Source organism: Sciurus carolinensis, chromosome 2, assembly GCF_902686445.1.
Source record: "Sciurus carolinensis chromosome 2, mSciCar1.2, whole genome shotgun sequence".
NCBI classification, from domain to species: domain Eukaryota; kingdom Metazoa; phylum Chordata; class Mammalia; order Rodentia; family Sciuridae; genus Sciurus; species Sciurus carolinensis.
Window position 1 is genome coordinate 22,122,621 of NC_062214.1, and position 25,167 is coordinate 22,147,787.

Here is a 25,167-nt window from a genome sequence, read left to right on the forward strand (position 1 = left end):
TGTCTATAAGAATGTCTTTACCTTTGTTTTATTGTTTGCATTTTAGGGCAATGTGTATGTGAAGTGCCCGTCAATTGCTGCAGCTATTGCTGCCGTCAATGCATTGCATGGCAGGTGGTTTGCTGGTGAGTTTTATTTTCATTTTGGGTGATTGTTAGTCTATAAAACTTAAGTGAATATGCTAAACTAAACATACCTGTTTTTTTCAACAGGTAAAATGATAACAGCAGCCTATGTACCTCTTCCAACTTACCACAACCTCTTCCCTGATTCTATGACAGCAACACAACTACTGGTTCCAAGTAGACGATGAAGGAAGATATAGTCCCTTATGTACATAGCTTTTTTTTTTTTTTTTCTTGAGAATTCATCTTGAGTTATCTTTTATTTAGATAAAAATAAAGAGGCAAGGGTCTACTGTCATTTGTATACAATTCCTGTTACCTTGAAAAAATAAAAATGTTAACAGGAATGCAGTGTGCTCATTCTCCCTAACTAGCAAATCCCACTGTATACAAAGCTGTTCTCGTTCTGCCTTTTAAAATGTTCATGTAGAAAATTATATTAAGGATCTATAGGAATAGCTCTAGGGGAACAAATGTGCTTTCTGTACAAAGGCAGACAGGTATGTAATGATGTTTTTAATGTTTCAGAAGCCTAACTTTTTACACAGGTTACATTTCACATTTCACTAATGTTGATATTTGACTCATGGTTTAGCAGAGGTTTCTGGAATACACATTTAGTGTATGGGAATTCAAGCCAGGTAAAGGGCTGTTTGGCTAGCATCTCATCTTGCATTTTGATCATTTGGCAAGAAAGGGAGATTTCAAAATTATATTTCTTGATGGTAACTTTTCAATTAATGTATCTGTAAAAGTTTCTTTGTAAATATTATGTGTTCTGGTGTGTCTTAAGATTCCAAACAAAATGATCACTGCATTTCCTGAAGATGTTTAGTTAAGAGTCTGGTAAGGCAAAGAAGTCTCAGCAAGAAATAGGAAATGCAGAAATAGGTTTTGTCTGGTTGCATATAATCTTTGCTCTTTTTAAGCTCTGTGAGCTCTGAAATATATTTTTGGGTTACTTCAGTGTGTTTGACAAGACAGCTTGATATTTCTATCAAACAAATGACTTTCATATTGCAACAATCTTTGTAAGAACCACTCAAATAAAATTCTCTTAAAAAGGCCACAAGAAATCTTTATTTTTCAAGTATTTAAAGTCATAGAATCTGAAAAATAGGGTAAAAACTTCTTTAACTTCTAGTAGTATTTCAATACTTGCCTCCTGGAAAATGATAATATGCAGTCTGCCCTCATACTGTCCCAGAGTTTCTTTTACAGCATCATTACTCTAGCTTAGCATTGACTTTTCAATGTCATGTATCAAAACAGGTAAAACCAGGCAAGTTTGATGAGGCCTTCACATTTACCTGGCTGTTTTTTATCTTGTGTGTGGTCTGGCCATCTTTGTGGACAAAATCTTTCCTTAACAAGAAAAGGTTCAAGTCAATACCACGTACCAGAGTTTTGGGGGGCAGAGACACTTTGTTTCAATATTTTTTTTCCTCCCAAAGAATCTCCTGGTACCTTTTTTTTTTTTTTTTTGCTGTGTTGGGGATCAAATCTAGGGTCTTCTGCTTGCAAGGCAAGCACTCTACGGAGTGATCTATCTCCCCACCCCCTCCTGCTACCCTTGTTTGGAGTTTTATCCCCATTACTATATCCCATCCTCCCAAGTTTATTGTCATTCCCTTACAGGGAACCAGGACAGCTAATGTGTTTTTGTAGTTAATTTCATCTGATAAAAAGGTTTTTCAAAATGAGCCCACCAGTGAACCACAGAGAAATTCAGCTTATAAACAATAACCACAATGGGGACTGGGCAGTTGAACATATACCTCTAATCCCAGCTACTCAGGAGGTTCAGTTAGAAGGAACAAATTTGAGGCTACTTCGGCAATTTGGTGACCCCTTCTGAAAATTCAGTTTGTGCTTTGTGGTACACACCTGTAATTCCAGTGATCTGGGGGTGAGAGGCAGGAGGATTGCAAGTCCCCGGCCAGCCTCTGCAAGTTAGCAGGACTCGGGGGTTTTCATTCAGTGGTAGAGCCCCAGTGGATTAATTTTCCACTATAGTCCAAAAGCAGGTGGGGGGAATGCCTGGAGATATGTTGTTGGGTGGTAAGGCATTTATGTAACTGGAGGCTATGGGTTTCATCCCCAGCACTAACACTTTATAAGAGTAGTCCAAGGGCTGGGGTTGTGGCTCAGCGGTAGAGTGCTCGCCTGGAGCGTGTGAGGCACTGGGTTCAATCCTCAGCCCCATATAAAAATAAATAGTACATAAATAAATAAAAAATTTAAAAAAAGTAGTCCAAAATGGCCATCAAATTAGATTCTTTAGGTCATCAACACCTGACACAGTATCCCACTTTGAGAAACGTGTAGCTTTTATAGCTGTTTTGGTTGTGTCATTTCTGCATCTCTCTCCCTTTGCCCTCATAACTTGTCTAGTTTTTTTCTTTGTTTATCATGGTGGGGGGCGGTTTGCTGGGAATTGATCCCAGGAGTAAGATGGGCAAGTGCTCTACTACCGAGCTACATCCTTAGCCCCCTCTTTTCAGTCTTGGTTAAGAAATAGTTAAGGGGTAGGTTCCTGGTGTGGTGGCATAAGTCTAATCCCAACTACTGGAGGGGCAGAGGCAGGAGAATCAAAGTTCAAGGCCAGGCCAGGCACAGTGGAACAAGCCTATAATCTTAAGGTCTGAGGCTCCAGGCAGGAGGATTCGAAAGTTTCAGACTAGCCTCTGCAATTTACAAGGCCCTAAGCAGCTTAGTGAGGATCTTAAAAAAATAAGGGCTGCGGATGTAACTCAGAGGTTAAGTGCCTCTGGATTGGATCCTGTTTGCCACAATTTTTTTGTTGTTCCTTAGAAGCAATGCAAGTCAGAAAAATCCACCAAAGTCTTTTTTGGCCCAGACAGGTGAGGGGCACTTCCCTCTCATACAGAAGCTATTTCAAGTCAATTTTGTGGAGGATTAGGTGGTTTACATAAAACATCAAGGGTTGGTGAGGATGTCATCTGGAATTTAGCCACTTTAGAAGGTACAAAAGTGATACTTAAAAAGATTTTTTTTGTTGTTGGATAAGGTGTTCTTTTTGATCAATCCAGAGGATCAATTCCACAAAGATAAATTTCAGGTTGGGAATGGACAATTATTTTTTTAATGCCAGCACATGCCTATAACCCTACCGATTTTGTGGCAAGAAGATTGCAAGTTCAAGTTTAGTGTCACACCTATGAGTCTGTCTTAAAAAGGGCTGAGGTTCAACCCCCAGTATGGGGGTGGGGGGATGGGGGAGGGACTAAAATAAAACCAACAAAAACGCCTGGGTGTAGTGGTGCATGCCTGTAATCCCAGCGATTTGGGAGGCTGAGGCAGGAAGATCACAAGTTTAAAGCCAGTCTCAGCAACTCAGTGAGACCCTGTCTCAAGATAAAAAGGGCTGGGGATATGGCTCAGTGGTTAAGCCCCAGTTGGTTTAATGCCCTATACCAAAACAAAAAAAACAAACTGGGTGTTATGTAGCTCAGCAGTTGAGTGTTCCTGTGTTCAATACTCAGCACCACAAAGAATAAAACCTTTTTTTGCAGTGTATGGTCTTGAGGAAAATTAGGCTTTAAAGTGACCTTTCAAACTGTGACAGAAACATCAAGTTTACAAGGTTGAATTGAGAGTTTACTAGAGTGTATAGAGGGTATCAGGCATCCCCAACTTTCCAATTGTGGATAAACAATCCAGGCCTTGTGAACAGTAGCAATCCTACTCATTAGCCTACCTGTTTTGACTCTACAAGACCGTTGGCCAAGTTGGATAATCATAGACTGAAAATGAGAAGAAGAGACTTTGTTTTATTATGGTACAAGGGCCAGGATGGATAGGAAGATGTAGAAGTAGTGGGCAACCACTGCCCTAGTTAGCATCGTATGCCCATTCCGATGGCCATGAATGTGCCAAATGTGCCGCCACTCTGCATCATGGTTTTCCCAATGCCGCCCATCAGCTCCCGACCCCGCATTCCGATCCTGAGGAGGAAACCAAGATGGGGCCATTTGGGAACAAATATACAAAACTACTTTTCTTTTCCAATCTGCACTTGTAATAATTACTAATTAAGCACTACTAAAGTCTAGCAATCCCTTTATCTCACTTGTTACTGCTGAATTTTAACTCTTCCCACCTGGGTAATGAAAATAATCAGGGTCTCTAGGAAATTCTATAGAATGTCGTATCAACTGCTTCAATTCGTGGAAATGTCAAGTGCATGCTGGTACTGGGGAATGAAACGGGGGAGGTCTTTCACTTCACAACCCTTCAGGCCCCTTTTGTTTTTTAAGAGAGGATCTCGCTAAGTTGCAGAGGCTGAGCTTGAACTTGCAATTCTCCTGCCTTAGCCCCTTGAGTGTGGGACTACAGGTGGTTACTACCACTCCTGGTGGAAAGCAGTTTTTACAGTTGGTTTTGCTTCCCAATAGATATTTGTCTTAGATGGGTTTTCGCATTAATGATTTTGGAGTTGAACCTGGGTTCAAGAACCAGCTCTGCAATTTTATAGGCTGTGTCAAGTGTAAAATGGGCATTATAACAGTTTTTTTTTTTTTTTTTTTTTAAATACCAGAGATTGAACGAACTCAGAGGCAGTTAACTACTGAGCAACATCCCCAGCCTCTTTCATTTTTTATTTTGAGACAAGAGTCTTGCTAAATTGCTTAGGGCCTCGCTAAATTGCTGAGGCTGGTCTTGAACTTGCAATCTCCTGCCTCAGCCTCCCAAGCGGCTGGGATTACGGGCTAGCGCCACCATGCCCGGCCAACAGAACTGTTTTGTACAGTATTGCTCAGTGTATAGTAATTTATAAACTGGAAACATGGAAATAACTGCCCAAATGTGAAAATGACCTTCGAAGTGTAGACTGTATCTATTTCATCTCTACATCTGGTTCCCAGGGCAAACACCTCAACAAGTTTCATTATGTGAAACCAGATATAAAAATAGCAACAACAGTAATAACTTTACTAAGCACTTACTACGTGCTAGATTATACACAAAGCGAGCTGACTTGATTCTTACAAAGGTGGTGTTACTGTTTTGATCTACACTTGATGAAACCTTGCCTCCAATTTGCCTAATGTCACTGAACCGGTGAAAGAATGGGGCAGAAAGAAGTTGACTATAGAACTCTGCATTGCGCTCCCAGCCTGAAAGCAGTAAGGAAATCGGGCTCGCTAGCTAAAGGGCCGAGAGGCAAGTAGAATCAGGCTCTATTCAGGCTGCCGTCCCAGCAACCCGGGAAGTCCCTCCCAAAGTTCACCGCCTGCGCCCCTCACCTGAGACAGGAAAAGGTGCCGAAGAGCGCCCCGGCCGCCATGCCCACGGCACAACCCATGACAAAGCCCATCTTCACGCGGTCGAAGCAGCTTGGCTGGGACTGCCCGTAGGGACCCACGGCCACCGGCATCTGCGGAGTGTGAGGGACTGGGAAGAGCAGGCCCAGCCGCCAGCCCAGGAGTCGGGCGGGGTGGGGAGCGAGCCCAAGGGGTTCAGGGAAGTCAGGGAAGGAAATCAGTCTGTCGCCCTATTCCACCACCCTCTTCGCGTTCCAGACCCGACGCCGCGCGACGTCGTCGGGCTCGGGTCACCCCAGCCTCACCTCGTTCGTGGCCTTTGTCGCTCGGCTCTACGTCTCACACCAAAATCCAGACGGAGGGCGTTCGCAGCCCGGGGGATCGCTTCCGGAGCGCGAGGTTTTACTTCCGGGAGCCTGGGGCCGAGGACTGCAGCCACTTCGGGTAGTGGGTTCTGACGCTGGGACCATGCTGCTCCGAGCCGCTTGGAGGCGGGCGGTTTCGGCGGTGACGGCCGCAGCGGGGTCCAGGCCCGCGACGCCCTCCCGGGGGCTGCGCCTGCGCGGTACGCTCCCAATCCCACTCTTCACCACCTTTCCCAGGGCGCGCTCGGGTCTCCTTGTTGCTGCCACTCCCCGAATATTCCCAGGCTTCCCCGTCCCGCCCCGCTGCCCAGACCTTTGACTCTTTGTCTCGCTTGCAATCAACAGTTTTCTCAGGTCATACGTCAGAACGGTTGATTCCGCCGCTCCACCCCCAAGATCCTGTCCCCCAACCCCCAGAGTCTGGAAGCCTGGGCCTTCTGACCTCTCTTGGCCAACTATTAGATCTGCTGGTCGAGGCTCGGGTCCAGGGAAATCTTACTTGATCTGTCTCCATGTTCCTTGTGGATGGCTTTGCCTTACCGAGCTCTTGTCACTCAATAGAGACAATTTGAACACTGCCACCAGCGTCCTCCCGCCACCCGCCAAGAACCTTGTTTCTCTCATTACTGGCCTCCTTGTACAGTGTTCTCTGATATTGTTTATTTTCCCTTAAGATTCGATCCCATCACCACTTAAACTTATCACACTTCCATCCAGCTTTGAGTCTCTACAGCTGCTCTGTGTTCACAGTTGTATTCTCCCTCACTTGGCCACTCCTTTTCCTATTTTGTCAGTTGTAGATCATGCCCCCCAGTCAGCTGTTCCCTCAAATTCAGATGCTGCCCCTGAGGCAGAGCCAGTGCTGCGACCTCTCTACATGGATGTTCAAGCTACCACTCCTCTGGTAAGAATAGAGGGGTAGCTTTTCCTAAGACTGAAATGGCAAGTACTAGAAGTGAAAATTCACAGAAGGGGCAGATCCCTGTAGAAGGGAGAGCCATTGAGGTGTGCTGGGAAAAGGAATAGAGACAGGAGTCAGGAAGCTTAATTTCTTCTTCACTTGTTAAATATCAGATCCCCTTCTCCACTATTAATGCAGGTTTTCAACAATGTGTGTGAAGGAATTTTTGCCTGGCTCTATCATGTCCCAGTAACTCATAAATCACAATGCTGGCAGAAATGCAAAAACCTGCATAAACAATTGTCAGAACAAGACAATGTTGACTACCTGAGGGGAGGGTAGAACAGTCTGATTGAAGATAGGTTGGGAGTGAGAGTATATAAGGCTGATATTTGATTAGTAGAAGAAAGGGAAGACTGTGGTCTAATCTAGGCAATGATGAAGGTTTGGGAGTATGTTGAGGCAGGGCGGGCAGGTCTGGGAATGTAGTGGGGCCTGAGTTGACTATGGACTCAAGGTGACTCATCTGTCATGCTGTGCTCAGGACCCCCGGGTGCTTGATGCCATGCTACCGTACCTCATCAACTTCTATGGAAATGCACACTCCCGGACACATGCTTATGGCTGGGAGAGTGAGGCAGCCATGGAACGTGCTCGCCAGGTTAGTACAGAGGAGTCTGGGAGGTTCCAAGGTCAGAGTTTCAGTAGCCTGTGGGAGGTATTTCCTTAGTAGGTGGAATGGAGGTAGAAATAATTTGGAGGTTGGGCTTGGTGGCTCATCCCTGTAATCCCATTGGCTCTGGAGGCTGAGGCAGGAGGCTCGATAGTCAGAGCCAGCCTCAGTAATTTAGTGAGGCCCTAAACAATTTAAGTGTGACCCTGTCTCTAAATAGAATTTTTAAAAAGGGTTGGAAATGTGGCTTAGTGATTAAGCACCCCTGGGTTCAAGCCCTGGTGCCAAAAAAAAAAAAAACAGAAAGAAAAAATTTTGGGTTCTTTCTGGAAGATATTCAAAGAGCAGCCTTGAAGACTGACTATAGACATTTGATTATATTCCACACTTCCCAACTAAATTACCTTGGGGAAATGATCTAATATCTCTAAGTCTGTTTTCCTCACATTTCAAATGGAGAATGGAATAGATTCTACTGTGTATGCTTATTGAATGAATTAAATGAGATCAGGTTGGTAAAACTTTTTAACACAATACCTGTATCTAGTCTGTATATAGTAAGAACTCAATAAATACATTTAAAAATAGTATCACTGCTGAATGCAAGGGTAGATGCCTGTAGTCATAGTTACTCTGGAGTCTGGGGCATGACGATCACAATTTTGAGGCCAGCCTGGGCAAATAAATGAGCCATGTCTCAAAATAAATTTTTTTTAAAATGACCATGTAGCCAAGTATGATTGCACATACCAGTAACTCCAGGTACTCTGAAATCTGAGGTAGGAGGATCAAAATTTTGAGGCCAACCTGGGCAACTTGGTGAGACTATCTCAAAATGAATGTAAAAAGAGGTATAGTTCAGTGGAAGAGTATCCTTGTGTTCAATCCTCACTATCACAAAAAATATATATAAATAAACATAAAAGGTTTGGGGATGTAACTCAGAGATAGAACTCTCCTGGGTTCAATCTCCAGCACCAAAATAATATCACTTAATATTCTTTTTTTTGATGGAGGTGTACCGGAATTGAACCCAGGGTCTTGTGCATGCTAGGTACTCTAACACTTAGCTATTTCCTGAGCCCCCCTTTTTTTTTGTCCCAGAAATTGAGCCCAGGAGCACTTAATCACTGAGTCACATCCCCACCCCTTTTTAAATATTTTTTATTTAGAGAAAGGGTTTCCCTAAGTTGCTTAAGGTCTCTAAGTTGCTGAGGGTGGCTTTGAACTCGCGATCCTCCTGTCTCAACCTCCTGAGCCACTGTGATTATAGGCGTGTGCCACTATGCTAGACTCGCTGAACCCTTTTTAATTTTATTTTGAGACAGGGTCTTGCTAAGTTGCCTATGGTGACCTCAGCCTCAAATTTGTGATCTTTCCTCAGCTTTATGACTAGCTGAGTTTATAGGCATGTGTCACCACAGTGGGCTTAATATTCTTTTTTTTTTTTTTGGCACAAGGAATTGAACCCATGGTTACTCAACCACTGAGCTACAGCCCCAGCACTTTTTATTTTTTTTATTTTGAGGCAGGGTCTCGTTACATTGCTTAGGGCCTCAGTAAGGTGCTGAAGCTGGCTTTGAACTTGTGATTCTCCTGCTTCTGTTTCCCAAGTCACTGGGATAACAGGCATGCACTCTGTGCCCAGCTGGCTTAAAATTCTTGCTAGGATCTTGTCTTGCATTGGAAAAGAACATGGAATCTAAAATGTAACTGACTCTGTCCCTTGTCTAACACTCTAACATTAGTCTAGTTGAGCTAGTAGATGTAGCACTTCTTTTTGGGCAGTAGGTAGAATGTAGTGAAGCTCTTTTTTTTTTTTTTTTTTTTTTTTTTTTTTGGCGGTATTACTGATTGAGTACAAAGACATTCTACCATTAAGCTATATCCCCAGCTCTTTATTTATTTACTCTTTTTTTTTTTTTTGAAGACGGTTGCTGACTGCGGAACTGATGGTGTCTATCTCTGTTTCTTGACTTACAGCAAGTAGCATCTCTGATTGGAGCTGATCCTCGTGAGATCATTTTCACTAGTGGTGCTACTGAATCCAATAACATAGCAATTAAGGTAAGAGAAGAGTGCTGAGGGTATAGCTCAGTTATAGTGCACTTGCCCTAGTATATGAGAGGCCCTGGATTGGATCCTCAACACCTCCTAAAAAAAGGAAAAAAGGTAAGAGAAGGGAACCAGAATGGCATCTCTGGTGTCACAGGCCACCATACCCAGCAAGATAACACTCTGATTTGTTGGTTCCTTTAGCCCTTTGCAATCTACTCTATCTTAATCTAGTTCCAATGGTGAGGATGGAGTTTAGTCTGAGTTCAGTGAGATAGTTGAATAGGAAAGGAGGTGGTTCTTATACCATTGACTGGTTTTTTGGATGGCAGCTACTTCAGAGTGGATAATGATGACCAAATTGTTTTCCCTGATTTTTTGATCTAGTAACAGTGAAGTCCAGAATCACCTGTACTTGACACGTTTCCCTGCTCCTTTTCCTGCTCACTCCTATATACTCTATTTCAAGACTGTCCTCCAACCACCTTCCCTTTTCTTTCTCTTCAGATCTGTTTGCTTATTACTATGGTATACTCTTTATTGGTCACTCAGATTGGGATCTGTCATTCTATCCTTGGGACATAATAGGTCCTTGGTGCTAACACACTACTCTTAGTAGTCGTGTTCATATTTCATGGAACATAACTACAGTCAACTGGACTTGACTGCCAGGATTACTTGAGTAAATGTCAAGGCTCTGAGAAACTGTTTCCTGCTGTAGGTTCAATTCTATCCACTCTATCTGTTCTCTTAGCTGTGCTGCTAATGTTGGTTTTTCTGACCTTATTCTGAAGTGTAGGAAGCCTAGGATGGCCCCAGAATCATTAGTATTCTGCCCACTCTTGTTAGTAGGAAAGTATCCTTCCTTTGGATTATGTTGATCACAGAATCAGGGTGATCTTTTCAAAGGTGGGATAGTTTCTGTAATGGGGAGCATTTCCAAAACTTTGAGAATGTTTGTCTTGGAAGTCTCCACATACCCACAACTAGAGGTCAAGGATTGCTAATAGCCTTGATGGTGTTCTTCTTCATCTCCTGCATGAATAGAGTAAACATCTGCCATTTAAGTATACACTCTGGGTAGCTGAGATAAAGAGGGTGGAGGTAGATATATCATTTAAATTGCATTGTTTATGAACAGCAGTAATAAAATTTTTAACTATTCTCATCATATTATTTTTACATTATTGATATAAATCATTTTTACATTATTGATATAAATACTTTTGGGGATAAAGTAAAGTAGTATAAATCAATTGTAAATCTCTCTCTCTCTCTTTTTTTCTTTTTTTGTAGTACTGGGATTGAACCCAGGGTGCTTCACCACTTAGCTACATCTCCAGCCCCTTTAAAAAAATTTTTTAAAAAAATATTTTTTAGTTGTAGATGACACAATACCTTTATTTTATTTTATTTATTTTTATGTGGTACTGAGGATTGAACCAATGCCTCACATGTGTGAGACAAGCACTCTACCAACTGAGCTATATCCCCAGCCCTCTTTTTATTTTTTATTTTGAGACAGCTAGGTCTCACTAAGTTGCTAAGACTGGCATCAAACTTGTGATCCTCCTGCCTCAGCCTCTCAAGTCACTGGCATTATAGGCATGCACCACTCTGCCTGGCTAAATGCCCCTTCTTTATGTTCCTTGTCCTTATGAATATACAGGTTTTTTTATATATGTATTTTTAGATGTTGATGGATCTTTATTTTATTCATTTATTTATATGTGGTGCTGAGAATCAAACCCAGTGCCTCACACATGCTAGGTAAGTGCTCTACCACTGAGCTACAAGCCCAGCCCCAAATATACAGGTTTTATGTAGTTTTAATTTTGTTCCAATTAGTCTGTTTTTGTTATTTTTATTTTTTGATGCCAAAACCCAGCATGTGTTCTACCATTTAGCTATACCTACAGCTTCTAAATAGTTTTATATTTTACTTTTATAATTTTGTATTATAAACTGGGTGGGGGGTACTGCACGTTTTATTACTTTAAATTTTTTTTTGTTGTTATTTTTTGTTGTTGTTGTTGTTGTTGTTGGCACTGGGGATTAAATTCAGGACCTCCTGTATGCTAGGGAAGCACTATAAATTTTATTTTGACAGTGTCTTATTAAGTTGCCTAGTCAGGCCTTGAACTTACAGTTGTGCTGCTTTAGCCCCCCCAAGTAGCTTTGGACTGCATGTGCTACCATATCTGGTTATGTGTTTGTTTTTTGTTTTTTGTTTTTGTCTCATATGAGAAAAATGTTTTTTACTTCTTTATTTTCTTATAATAATTGAAATTCTAGGTATTTAAAAGATAATACTGTTAGTTCTGATATTAAAGATATCACGTGGTTGACTGGGGATATAGTCAGTAATAGCACATGCTTAGCATGTGCAAGGCCCTGGATTCAATCCTCAGCACCAAACCAAACCAAACCAAACAAACAAAAAAAAAAACAAGTCCCTTGGGGCTGGGCTTGTGGCTCAGTGGTAGAGTGCTTGCCTGGCATGTGTGGGGCACTGGGTTCAATCCTCAGCACCATATAAAAACAAATAAGTAAAATAAAGGTATTGTGTCCATCTACAACTAAAAAAGTATTTAAAAAATGTGAATAACAATTTTTTTAAAAATCCCTTTGTAGATGGTATGGAAGTTATTGCTGTTTACCTGAGTATGTTCTCCTTCCTTCCACCATCACTAATTTTTAGGGGGTGGCCAGATTCTACAGGTCACGGAAGAAGCACTTGATCACCACCCAGACAGAACACAAATGTGTCTTGGATTCCTGTCGTTCACTGGAAGCTGAGGGTTTTCAGGTCACCTACCTCCCAGTGCAGAAGAGTGGAATCATTGACCTTAAGGTAAAAATGACTTTTGGCATAAGGGGCAAAATAGGAATATCCTGGCTTCAGTCCTAAATCTATCACTTCAACTTGGCTGGCTAGAGCTTGAAGGTGGTTCTAATGGTGAGGATGGAGTTTAGAGAAAATGTCCTGGCAAAGAAAGAGATTATCTCCCCTGAGTGTGCACATTTTCCCTCTCTCTGGAGGACTCATGTCTCTTTGTTGGCGATTCCTGGTTTTTATGAGAGCCACTGGGCATGCCAGGATGCCAGAGACTCACACTCACCATGGCAAAGTTCTAGCCTCCTCCTTCCCTGAACTGATGCCACTTTTCCCTCCTAAAAAGGAGGTATAGGACTTTTTTTTTGCGGTACTGGGGATTGAACCCAGGGCCTTGTGCTTCTTTTTTTTTTTTTTTTTTTTTTTTTTTTGCGGTGCTGGGGATCAAACCCAGGGCCTTGGGCATACAAGACAAGCACTCTACCAACTGAGCTATCTCCCCAGCCCAGCCTTGTGCTTCTGAGGTAAGCACTCTACCAACTGACCTATATCCCCAGCCTGAGATATAGGACTTTGTTCTTTTTCTCTCTGGCACTGGTGATTGACCCCAGGGTCTTTAATATGCTAGGCAAGCTTTCTACCACTGAACACCCGTAGCCCTTTCCTTAAATTTTATATTGAGATAGGATTTCAATAAGTTGCCCAGGCTGCCCTCACCTTGAACTTGTAATCCTCCTGTCTCAAACTTCCCCAGTAGCTGGTACCACAGATATGCACCACTGCATGCAATTAACAAGGTTGTAGCTCAGTGGTAGAGTGCTTGCCTAATATGTATGAAGATTTAATCTTCAGTGCCACAAAAAAAAAAGAGGTATAGTTTTATTGAATATTATATACATATATATAAAGAAATGGGCAAAAATGGGTAATATTCAATAAATATTATTCAGTATATATATTTATTGAATATACACATACTTAATAAATATATATATATTTAGGTTGTAAGTTGAAACTCCTTGTCCACTAACTTTTGGATACCAGCATCCCTACACAAATTCTAACATGCAGTTTGTAGACAGACCCCTGAGTCCAAACTCAAAACTCTCTCTTTTTTTTGGTTATCATTTATTATTTGTTCTCTCTCTTGCTTTTAATCATCTCTCAGTCATTCATATCTATGGCTGCTTCCTCACGATGTCTCTAGAATTATGCTCTTCTTTTATTTCTTTAGCTAGATTGAATCCTGAATCTTAGGATCCTCTGGACTTGACCTTTTTGCCTGCCCTTTAGCCACCACTTTCTAGTATGTCCTGCAGATCCTCACCGGACTTTATTTCTAAAGCATTCATTTGACATTTTTTCTTTTTTTAAATACACATATATTAATTTTAATTTTAATTTTTTTGGAGGGTGGATACCAGGGATTGAACTCTGGTGCACTCAATCACTGAGACACACCCCCAGCCCAATTTTGTATTTTATTAAGAGAGAGGGTCTCACTGAGTTGCTTAGCACCTTGCTATTGCTAATGCTGGTTTTGAACCTATGATCCTCCTGTCTTAGTCTCTCAAGCGACTGGGATTACAGGAGTGTACCAGGCACTTGACACTTTGCCCATTTTAAAATCAAGTTGCTTTACTACTACTAAGTTGTTTGAGTGCTTTTCATATTTTGGATGTATGATTTGCAAATCTCAAAAAAAAAAAAAAAAAAAGGAAACCAGAAAATCCATCAAACTTTTCTCGAATGATTGGTTATACATTTTGCATAGCCACCAGCAGTGTATGAGTGATTCAGTTTCTTTCCATCCTCACCAGCATTTTATGTTGTTACTATTTTTTCGTTTGTTTGTTTGCAGTGCTGGGGTTTGAACCTAGTGCATGCTAGGCAAGCACTCCATTGCTGAGCTATGTCCCCACCCTCTAGTGTTTTTATTTTAACCAGTTGAATAGGGGTGCAGTGAAAGGCCCCATTTTTAAAACTATGTTTGCCTACATTCATATTTAGGGAGAACTTTTTCGTCAGTATATAGTCTCCTTAATTCCCATATATTCTTAGGAACTGGAGGCTGCCATCCAGCCAGATACCAGCCTGGTCTCAGTTATGACTGTGAACAATGAGATTGGAGTGAAACAGCCTATTGCAGAAATAGGTGAGTGTCATGAGTTAACCCTGATTCTTGCTGACCCCTGGGGTCCATCTGAGGAAGTAGGGATAGACTTAGAGCTCCAACACTCTATAGAGCATTCTGAGTGAACAAAGGAAAGAAAGCTTAAGTATCTTGTTCCAGGACATTGTAAGTGGCAAAGCAGTATTTGAATTCAGATCTGGTCCATTTGTTTTTCATTTTATTGCAGTTGTTTTCGAAAACAACCATAAAATGACAATAAAACAACCCTCTACCTTTTTTTCCATCCTTTAGAACATGTCTTTTTAATCTCCACTTAGAGTTCTCCTTGTAATCTCTTTATGTACATTGGCAAAAAAAAATCTGTTAATCTTTCCTTCTTTTTTTAAATTAAAAAGGATCTGAAAGGTAATGTGACATTTTGAAATACCATTGTTAATAAGGTTGTAAGAAGAATCTTATGCAGCAGAATATCAGTACTTTTCATTTAGTACTTTTTCCTTGAGCTTTAAAGAACAGAGAGATAGGAGGCCAGAGGAAGGAGAAGGGAGGGGAAAGGGAAGGAGGAAGAGAAAGTGGGGAGGTGGAGGCAGGGGTGGGAGGGAATTTAGAATCATTTACTATGGGTAGAGACAATTCATGGTGTGTCGGGGACCACTTTCAGGTTACTTCCCAATGTTGTTCTGTGGGTCTTCCCCTCTACTGTTTCCTCAGGGCGGATTTGCAGTTCCAGAAAGGTGTATTTCCATACGGATGCAGCCCAGGCTGTTGGAAAAATCCCACTTGATGTCAATGACATGAAAATTGATCTCATGAGCATCAGTGGTCACAAACTCTATGGTCCTAAAGGTACCAGCCCCTCCTACAGTGCCTCTTCTCTGAATGTCTCAGCAAACCCTTTGACAGATGTTTCTTGGAGTCATTTGAGACTGCCATTGCTTTCAGAGGAAGTTGTACATTCAAAGTGCCTAGCAGAATGCAAGTGTCATTTAGCATTATTCAAGAAACACTGGCCTATTTGTACACCCAAGTAGTCACTGTGTACAACAGGGCGTTCTTCCTTGAACCCTTTAAAAAATCCTTTGAAAACAGATAGATATTAATTTGGCAGTGGAACACAGGATTTTGTTCAATCAGATTTCACTATACAGGCTGTTACCTTGTCTGCCTCACTATGATGTACAGAGCATCTAGATTTCTTTTAAGTCCTCCATTCCCAGTGTCTCACTTTAGCTTAGAGAAAGAGTGTATAGCTTTAGCATCTCTTAGTGTTCAATAGTGTTAATAGTCTGTGCCCCTATTAGTCTCTTAAGGATACCTCTCTGTTCTTTATGTTCCTACTGGCTAAGGAGTATTTTCAAGCTTGAGTTCTGTCTCCTCAACTCTTGGAAAGAGACTGTTGTCCTTTGTTCTGTAGAGGTAGCCATAAAAAGGAAAAAAGTTCTGTCTCTGGAGTGAGGGTCTTTTTGGGGTTGATGTCTCTACCAGTGTACTTTCTGTGCCTGCAGGGTTTCATCTGAGTATGCAGCCTGTAAAAGAATTAAAATGTCTCCTGGAAGGATGAAAGATGGTTTAATCTAAGGGTTCCCAGAGGTTATAAAGAGTGTTTTTGTGAACTGTTCTTGCAAAAAGCCCAACAAGCTAGGCATAATGGCCATGCTGTCTGTAATTCCAGCAACTCAGGAGACTGAGGCAGGAGGATTGCAAATGCATGACCAACCTGTGTAGTTTAGGATTTTTCCCCCCAGTGCTGGGAATTGAATTTAATGCCTTGCATATGCTAGGCAAGAGGTGCTCTACCATTGAGCTACAACCCCAGCTCCCAGCAACTTATTGAAACCCTGTCTCAAAATCAAAAATAAAATGGACTGAGAATATATATAGCTCAGTAGTAAAGCACCCCTGGGTTCAATCACCAGTATTGAAAAGAAAAAAAGAGTCCAACAGGCACGCTATCTAATTAAAATGTTGGAGTTTTTGTTTGTTTGTTTGTTTTTTTTTTTTTCTTTTTTTCTTTTCTCTCTTTCTTTATTTGGCTTGCAATGCTGGGGATCAAACCAGGGCCTCACACATGCTAGGTAAGCACTCTACCACTGAGCTACAACCTCAGCCCTGTTGACTTTTATTATTTTTTTTTAAACTTTAAAAAAAAATTTTTTTTTTAGTTGTTGATGAACCTTTATTTTTTATTTATCTTTATATGTAGTGTGGAGAATTGAACCCAGTGCCTCACACATGCTAGACAAGCACTCTACCACTGAGCCACAACCCCAGCCTCCTGTTGATTTTATTGTAAATATATCTATCTTGGTAAAACCAGTGAACTCATATTGATCAGTAGCTCCAGTCAGCACTCATATCTGTATAGGTACCTCTCATTATCTAAACTCAGCATCTTAATTGATTTAGATAATGTGGTATCCTTTACTGTCCTGATATGGTACCTGAGCACTTGCTCTCAGAATTTGAGAACTGCATAGATTCTGATAATGTAAGACACTTGCATTTTTATATATTCATCTTTTAGGATACTTGGAATTTTTTTAGTGGAAAAATGAATTTTATTTATTTATATATTTTGAGATGGGGTCTCTCTATGTTGCCTAGGCAGGCCTAAAAATCCTCCTGCCTTAGCCTCCTGAGTAACTAGTATTACGGGAATGAGCCACTATACTGGATGTAAAATATTTCTTTTTTTTTTTTTTTTTGGTACTAGGGATTGAACCCAAGGTCACTTTACCATTGAGCAACATCCCCAACACTTTTTATATTTTATTTTGAGACAGAGTCTTGCTCAGTTGTTTAGGGACCTCACTAAGTTGCTGAGGCTAGTCTTGAACTTGCCATCCTCCTGCCTCAGTCTCCTGAGCCCCTGAGATTATAGGCATGCACTACCATACCCACACTGCACTACCATGCCACACTTTTCTACCACACTTTTCTTTCCTTTTTTTTTTTTTTTTTTTTTTTTTTTTGGTACTAGGGATTGAATCCATGGGTATTTAGCCACTGAGAAACATCCCCAGCACCTTTTATATTTTATTTATTTTAAAAATATTTTTATATTTTATTTATTTAAAAAATATTTTTTGATTGTAGATGGACACAATACCTTTATTTTTATATGGTGCTAAGGATCGAACCTAATGCCTCACGTGTGCCAAGTGTGCACTCTACACTGAGCCACAACCCTGGCCCCTTATATTTTATTTTCAGACAGTGTCTTGCTGAGTTGCTTAGGGCATTGCTAAATTGCTAAGGGTGGCTTTGAATTTGCAATCCTCCTGCCTCAGCCTCTTGAGCTGCTGGATTATAGGCGTGTGCCATTGTGCCTGGCTTTTATTTTTAAGTTTTGATAAACTTGGGGAGAGTGTGCAAATTCTTACTACCATTCTGATTCTTCCCATAAAGGTTTTTATTTTTTCCCTTTTTAAAAAATTTTTATTTAGAACAAGTAATATTTTTATCTGGGTCAAAATTTAAAAACTTCAAAAAAAGTACACAATGAAAAGTTTACCTTCTACTTCTGTCTCCTCCCTTCTGAGAAATAATTTCTTGGTTATTTATCTTTTTTTCTTTTTTTGAGACCCCTCTCACTATATTGCCCAGGCTGGTCTCCAACTTCTGGGCTCTGTAATCCCATCCTTCTGATCCAGCCTTCTGAGTGCTGGGAGGATAGGTGTGTGTTACCATGCCTAACTTGTGTATTTTTGTAGAATTATTCTATGCATTTTCATGTAGACATATACTTCCCCTCCATCCTGCCTTTTATTCAGAAGGTAGCATACTATATTCGTTGTTCTGATCTTGCTTTGTTTTACCTAAAATATATCTTACTTTTTTTTTTTTTTTCTTTTTGGTATTGGGATTAAACCCACAGGGACTTAACCCCTGAACCACATCCTCAGCCCTTTTTTATTTTTTATTTTGATTCAGGGCCTTGCTAAATTGCTAAGGCTGGCCTTGAACTTGTTATTCTGCCTCAGCCTCCCATGTTGCTCGGGTTACAGGCATGTACTACCACATCTGACTTAACTTATATTTTTTAACTATAATATAGAATTTGTTGGGATTTCTCTAGTTTTCTTTCTTTTTTTTTCTTGGGAGCGGGGTGTTACTGGAGATTAAACCCTGGTGTATTCTACCACTTTGCTACATCCCAGCCCCTTTTATTTTTTAGTTTGAGACAGGATCTTGCTAAATTGCCCAGACTGGCCTCAAACTCACAATCCTTGTGCTTCTTCCTCCCAAGTAAGCTGGGATGACAAAAATGTGCCACTGTACCTGACCATCTAACAATGTATCTTGGAGATCTTACAGAGTTGGTACTGAAAGAATTTCTTCATTCTTTTATATATATGGGTAGTATTTCATTGCATGGACATTATTTGACATTCCTCTGATAAGGACCATCCAAAATGTTTCCAACTTTTTTGCTCATAGGAGCAATGCTGCAATGTATGATATGATTTCACTCTTTGCTTAGGGAACTGCTTTGAACCATTGTGGTCATTACTCCTTTTAGTAATTAACTTCCTGATGTTAAATAATTTTGCTAAATATTATGCTTTTACTGCTATTTCTTCTCAGTTTTTTTTTTTTGTTTGTTTAATTTAGAAAAATTTCAGGTTACAGGAAAATTGAAATAATATCTTGATTTCTTTGGAAAGTGATATTTTGTTTGATCTGGGTTTCTCTTTTTTGTAACAAATTTTGTTTCCCAGGGGTTGGTGCCATCTACATCCGCCGCCGGCCCCGAGTGCGTGTGGAGGCCCTGCAGAGTGGAGGGGGGCAGGAGCGGGGTATGCGGTCTGGGACAGTGCCTACACCCTTGGTGGTGGGACTGGGGGCTGCGTGTGAGGTGGCACAGCAAGAGATGGAGGTATGAGGAGAGCAGTTTCCTCCCACAACTTCTTTCCCTGTTCTGGGTCTCATATTAGTGGCGTCTTGGCATAGCTAAGTTAGATTGCTGCTGGAAGAGGACATTTAAGATAAGGTCCTCTGGCCCCCTAGTCTGAGGAAATATTAGGGGTTCCAAAACCCCTGCCCCATGAAAAGTTTGTTCATTTGTTTCTGGGTTGTTGGAACCCTGTGTGACGTTATGAAGTATCTTTTGCACATCAGGTGTTATACTCACTTGCTGGAGATACAGTGGTCTCCACCAGTAACATAGGGTGATAGAGGAGAAGGGTTTCTTTAACTGTGTGTTGTTGAGCTGTTTGGTGATCATGTTGCTTAATCCTCCCCTCCATACACCTTAGTATGACCACAAAAGAATCTCAAAGTTAGCAGAGCGGCTGATAGAGAAGATAACGAAGAGCCTTCCAGATGTGGTGATGAATGGGGACCCTAAGCACCACTATCCTGGTATGGACATATCCTTTTGATTCCCATTCTAGAAGAGGCTCAACTCTAGACCTCTTTCATAGAACATCTTTCTCTCCTTAGGCTGTATCAACCTCTCTTTTGCATATGTGGAAGGGGAGAGTCTGCTGATGGCACTCAAGGATGTTGCCTTATCCTCAGGGAGGTGAGTTGGACCGATAGGCAGGGACTGTGGTAGGGCTTCTATGTATTACACCAGTTACTAAGCTTCATGGTATGGTGAAGACAGGTGCAAGAGCTCTTGATTCAAGGTCAAGGTAATTTTTTGGCTGACTGGGCACAAGCTGAAGTTTATCACCCTAACAGAGCTTTGTGGAGGAGAATTCTGTATTTTTTGTGGTTCCAGGAAATGTATATATCTGATACAGCGTTCCACTAGTAGTTCTGTTATAGATCTCCACAACTGAAGATACTCCAAAGGTCACCAAGTTTTTAGCTTCCCTTAGGGAAAGAGTATAAGGTTCTCTGCTGCCTCTTTTTGTCAGATCCAGTTCATGGGGTATCACACTTTGTCATGCTTTGGCACTGTCCTTGTTCAAGGATGTTTATCCATGATAGGAGCCAGAGGAGCTAGGTTCATATCATAGAATGTGTACAGCAGTACTAGGCTCTTTAGCTCTGCCAGATTAGGTCTCTTTCGTTCCTAAGGTATGACTATAGGGCCCTGGGGGAGGGAGTAAGACCAGGGTTTAATGGCTTATAGAGATGTTGATGATGATCTGAGCAAGGTTTGTGTCTGTTTCCTCAGCGCTTGCACCTCTGCATCCCTGGAGCCCTCTTATGTCCTTAGAGCAATTGGCACTGATGAGGATTTAGCACACTCTTCCATCAGGTCTGTGAGTGGAGCTGCAGTGTTTATGCAAGACATCCTCTTTATTGTTCATCTTCTGTTATAGTCTTTCTCAGTCTGGTTCTCCTTATCTTCTCTCTCTCCTTTCTCTCTCTCTCTTTTTTTTTTTTTTTTTTTTTCTTTTTGGGTGCTGGGTATTCAACCTAGGACATTACTCCTGCTAAGCACACACACACTACCACAGAGCTATACTTCCAGCCCTTTCTTATTCCTTCTTGATTCTTTGGGAAAGTTTCTGGGCAGAGGTCCTCAGACTTCATTGAGCATCACTTGGGAAGTTTGTGAACGATGACAATTTCTGAACCTCACATTCATATTTGACTTCACTAGTTCTGGAGGAGGATTAGGAAACTTCTCAGGTGATTCTGATGCATTAATTCATAGGCCATGTTCTGAGAAACTCTGACCTAGAAGAGTTGGACCATATTCTTCTGTGTCTTTTGTGTATTAGGTTCTTATCAAGTATTGGCCAAATAAAAATACTGCAGTACCATCTAATGCAAAGCTCTTCTCCTTTGCCTATTTCAGGTTTGGCATTGGCCGCTTCACTACAGAGGAGGAAGTAGACTACACTGCAGAGAAATGCATTCAACATGTGAAGCGTCTTCGAGAAATGAGGTATGCACTATTGTATCAGAAACTCTTTAGATAAACTGTAGTGTTGGTTCCTCTTTGGTCCTCATGTGTTCACAGTGCTACAACCAAAGTTTGAGAGTACTTAGATTTTAGGATAGGATTTAGAGATTCCATGAAGTAAGAAAGTAGAGCTCTTTGCTTGCTTATTTTCAGAATACGAAAAAGTAGTTTAAAAATTGAAGAACTATATCAGTACACATGGTATTATTGTTATTGATAGTATTAACAAACATTTTGCAGCAATATCAGTACTAAGTTAATGACTTATAGGCCAAGTATATGAGAAAATTCCCTTTAAGATAGGGATTTTTTTTTTTTTCCTTTGAGGAACTGGTCATGGAACCCCCGTATATACCTTGCTTCCCTTTGAGTTCTCCCTGGCTCTTCTGCATTCTGAATTTTCCTTGCTAGGGTCTAGCTGTGTTGCTTAAATATCTACTGGTTGCTCAAGTTTCTTATGCTTAGGATTCTTCTTTGGCCTGGCTTTCTGGTAAGTCAAAGACCATGATACCTTATTCTTCCTGTGTGGCTTCAGCATCTGTATTCTATTCCTTCTGACCCTTTACAAACCAAATTTAGCCTGTCCCATTAGCTTTGAACCAAAACCTTATGTTGTGAGCCTATTAGGGACAGGAAGAAATGATGGCTAACTTTAAGGAGCCTAGGAAAGTATCATAAACAGAAAGTCATGCTGGGAATGTATTGTATAAAAGAGAGGGTTAATCAGCAATGGAATTAAATCAGATAGCAAAAAATAGGTGGGTAAGCCAAACTACAAAATTTCATTATTGGTGCTGGAGGTGTATCTCAGTGGTAGGTAGAGTGCTTAGCATGTGTGAAACCTTGGATTTAATCCCCAGCACCAAAGTATAAAAACATTCCCATAGTCATACTAAACTGAAGTAATAGCTGACCTGAAACATTATCCAAGACATGCAAGCTAAAGGGGATCAGAACTTAGCAGAGATTTCTCATATGAGATGGGATGCTGGGGCCTAAAATCCAAGAGGTCCTTTTTGATTGGAGCCAGAGATGCTGGAAGAGAAGTTCAACTATGAGGAGGTAAAACTGGTAAGAATTATATAATGGAATTGCATGCTCAGATGATTTAGAGCCAAGTTCTATCCAGGAGAACTGAGAACTAGATCAAAACCCAGAAACAAGTGCTGAAAAGTGGGTCATTTGTGGTAGTTGTAGTAGAGAAGATGAAACTTGCTTTAAAAAACAGCAACATATATATATATATATATATATATATATATATATCTGTTGATAGACCCTTTTTTATTTATTTATTTGTATGTGGTGCTGAGAATTGAACCCAGTGCCTCACACATGCTAGGCAAGCGCTCTACCACTGAGCTACAGTCCAGCCTGAAACTTGTGTTTTATACATGTCCAAGGCTGTTGGTTCTCACAGAAACATTATGTAGCCTCTCACAAGTGGGATGAGAGCTTTAAGAATATGACCATATCTGAAGTCCACTTACTACAGATCCAAATGCCGTTGAGCCTGGGGGTGCTTAGTTTGTTGGCTAGAACTGACCAGGACTTAGAGTAAGTAACTGGGAAAGACTTATTAACCACTTATGTTGGGGTCCACCCAGGCAAAAGGCAGAGGAGAAACAGGAATAGGAGGCAAGTCATTGCTCAAGGCCTCAGAGCCAGTGTTGGCTGCTTCCTGTCTAAGTCCTTACTCACTGAATGCCTCTTCTCTTTGACAGTCCTCTCTGGGAGATGGTACAGGATGGCATTGACCTCAAGAGCATCAAGTGGACCCAACACTAGAAGAGTGGGTCCCTGACTTTATGCTGGCCTGGCCCATTCTGCCTCACTGACATATGCACAGCCAGGCATCTTGTTCTACCCAGTGGGTGCTCCGTGGTAAAATCAGAATTGGTATAGCCCAGTTGACATCATCACAGCCCACTTCCAACTCAGAAACACAAGGAAAATTTCTTTCCCTAATCTTATCTCCTTTGTTGGGGAACATTCCCCATTTTTCTTCAGGGTTTCTTCTCTGGTCATTTATAGAGTGTGGACATTTTCATCTGGAAGCAATAGAGACATTTGCTATGATATTGCTGCTAAACATGTGTCCTTTGTGGGGAAAGCAAAAGGAACTGGAAGAAGGCTTTTTGGGGACTCCAATAATCTATGTAGACATTTGAATCGTGGCATTTTATTGCTCAGCTGGACTGGCTCCTTCAGCAACAAGCATAATCAACTTCACTTTAATCCTTTTTGAGACTCCAAAGGACATCACTTTTTATTGACTGTAGATGAAATAACAAGTTTTTTGGTTCTCAGCTCAACCATTAGAGTTCTCAACTCCATCTATTATTCTAATAATTTTATGTTTCTTCTCTTAGAATTTGTTAATTTGAAGATTTGGAAAGAAATAAATTCATTTTCTTCTGTTTACTCTGTGACTTTATTGAGAACCTGAGAGAAGTGGAAGCTGCACTTGGGAATTGTGAAGTCTACCATTTCTTTGCGGTGCTGGGGATTGAACCCAGGACCTTATGCTTGCAAGGCACTCTACCAACTGAGCTATATCCGCAGTCCTCTACCTGACTTCTATAGATGACTCAGGGCTTTGTTAGGCAAATGCTGTACCATGGAGCTACATCCCTAGCCCCTTTGAAAAAAATTTTATTTTGAGATAGGGTCTCATTAAGTTAACCAGGCTGATCTTGAACTGCCTTAGCCTCTCCAGTAACTGGGATCACAGGTGTGTGCTACCATACCCGACACAAATGCACACATGCACACACACATACACACATACATATACACATGCACACATACGTGCATATATAAATAAAAATATAAATATATTTATAAAAAAATATAATATATATATATTTTTTGCAGTACTAGGGATAGAACACAGGGGTACTTTACTGAGTTATACCCTCAGCCCTTTTTATTTTTTATTTTAAAACAGAGTCTCACTACATGATCAAGGCTGGCCTTAAACTTGCAATCCTCCGGCCTTAGCCTCCCAAGTTGCTGGGATTATAGGTGTTTGACTCTGCACCTTGCCATACTTTTTTTTTTTTTTTTTCTTTTTTGGTAGTAGGGATTTAACCCAGGGATGCTTTACCACTGATCTATATTCCACAGCCCTTTTTATTTTCTATTTTGAGACAGTCTTGCTTAATTTCTGAGGGCCTAAATTGCTGAGGCTGGCCTCAAACCTGCAATCCTCTTGCTTTGCTGGGATTATAGGTGTGCAACACTGCACCTAGCTCTCGATTGTATTTCTTATTGTGGTTACTGTTAAAAAATGTTTGAAGCTACTGGGTAAAGTATGGTAAATATGGGATGGACAGGGGAAGGAGGAGATGAAATTATAGAGGTTTTCTTTGTTTAAAAAAAATAGGGGCTGGGGAGATAGCTCAGTCGGTAGAGTGTTTGCCTCTCAAGTGCAAGGCCCTGAGTTTGATCCCCAGCACCGCAAAAAAAAAAAAAGAAAAAAATAAACCTTTTGCTGGGCACTGAGGTGTGCACCTTCAATCCCAGTGACTCGGGAGACAGAGGCAGGAGGATAGGAAGTTCAAAGTCAACCTCAGCAACTTAGTGAGGACCTAAGTAACTTAGCAGGACCCCGGCTCAAAAAATAAAAAAGAATTGGGGATGTGGCTCAGTGTTTAAGCACTTCTGGGTTCAATCCCTGGAACCAAAACAAACAAACAAAAAACAGACCTTTTATTTTTTAATAATTTTGGATTTATAGAAAAGTTGCAAATAGACAATTATATATCCATGACCAATTTCCTCTAATTTTATACTGTAAGTACATTGGCCAAAACTTGGTACATAAATATAAATTAAAAAAAATTTTTTTTTTGGTGGTACTTGGGGCCTTACACACACTAGGCAAGCACTCTACCACTGAGTTACATCTCTATCCCTG

General features: G+C 40.9%; 3 protein-coding genes across 9 annotated transcripts in view; 2 read left to right on the forward strand and 1 right to left on the reverse strand.

The window, feature by feature from the left end:
• Window positions 1–1,192, forward strand: part of Rbm39 (RNA binding motif protein 39) — a 33,305-nt gene extending 32,113 nt beyond the window's left edge. For all 6 annotated transcript variants that reach the window (XM_047537446.1, XM_047537445.1, XM_047537443.1 and 3 more), the window contains 2 exons: window positions 47–125; window positions 213–1,192. In XM_047537446.1, the coding sequence (XP_047393402.1) occupies window positions 47–125; window positions 213–313 (180 nt within the window). In that variant the 3' untranslated portion in view covers window positions 314–1,192. The remainder of the gene's footprint in view (window positions 1–46; window positions 126–212) is intronic.
• A 2,707-nt stretch (window positions 1,193–3,899) lies between these two features.
• Romo1 (reactive oxygen species modulator 1) lies at window positions 3,900–6,024 on the reverse strand. The gene is made up of 3 exons (XM_047542199.1): window positions 5,719–6,024; window positions 5,396–5,526; window positions 3,900–4,093 (listed from the first exon to the last, which is right to left on the reverse strand). The coding sequence occupies exons 2-3, from the start codon at window positions 5,524–5,526 to the stop codon at window positions 3,985–3,987; spliced, it is 240 nt and encodes a 79-aa protein (XP_047398155.1). The 5' UTR covers window positions 5,719–6,024; the 3' UTR covers window positions 3,900–3,984.
• Nfs1 (NFS1 cysteine desulfurase) lies at window positions 5,798–23,669 on the forward strand. 2 transcript variants are annotated; one of them, XM_047542198.1, is made up of 13 exons: window positions 5,798–5,978; window positions 6,573–6,682; window positions 7,224–7,340; window positions 9,336–9,419; window positions 12,109–12,261; window positions 14,305–14,398; window positions 15,089–15,223; window positions 19,099–19,256; window positions 19,636–19,741; window positions 19,823–19,904; window positions 20,508–20,591; window positions 21,138–21,227; window positions 22,970–23,669. In XM_047542198.1, the coding sequence occupies exons 1-13, from the start codon at window positions 5,882–5,884 to the stop codon at window positions 23,031–23,033; spliced, it is 1,374 nt and encodes a 457-aa protein (XP_047398154.1). In that variant the 5' UTR covers window positions 5,798–5,881; the 3' UTR covers window positions 23,034–23,669. The 2 variants fall into 2 exon arrangements, with proteins under 2 accessions (XP_047398154.1, XP_047398153.1); XM_047542197.1 differs by having other exon boundaries at window positions 5,800–5,978; window positions 6,579–6,682.
• The last annotated feature ends 1,498 nt before the right edge of the window (window positions 23,670–25,167 follow it).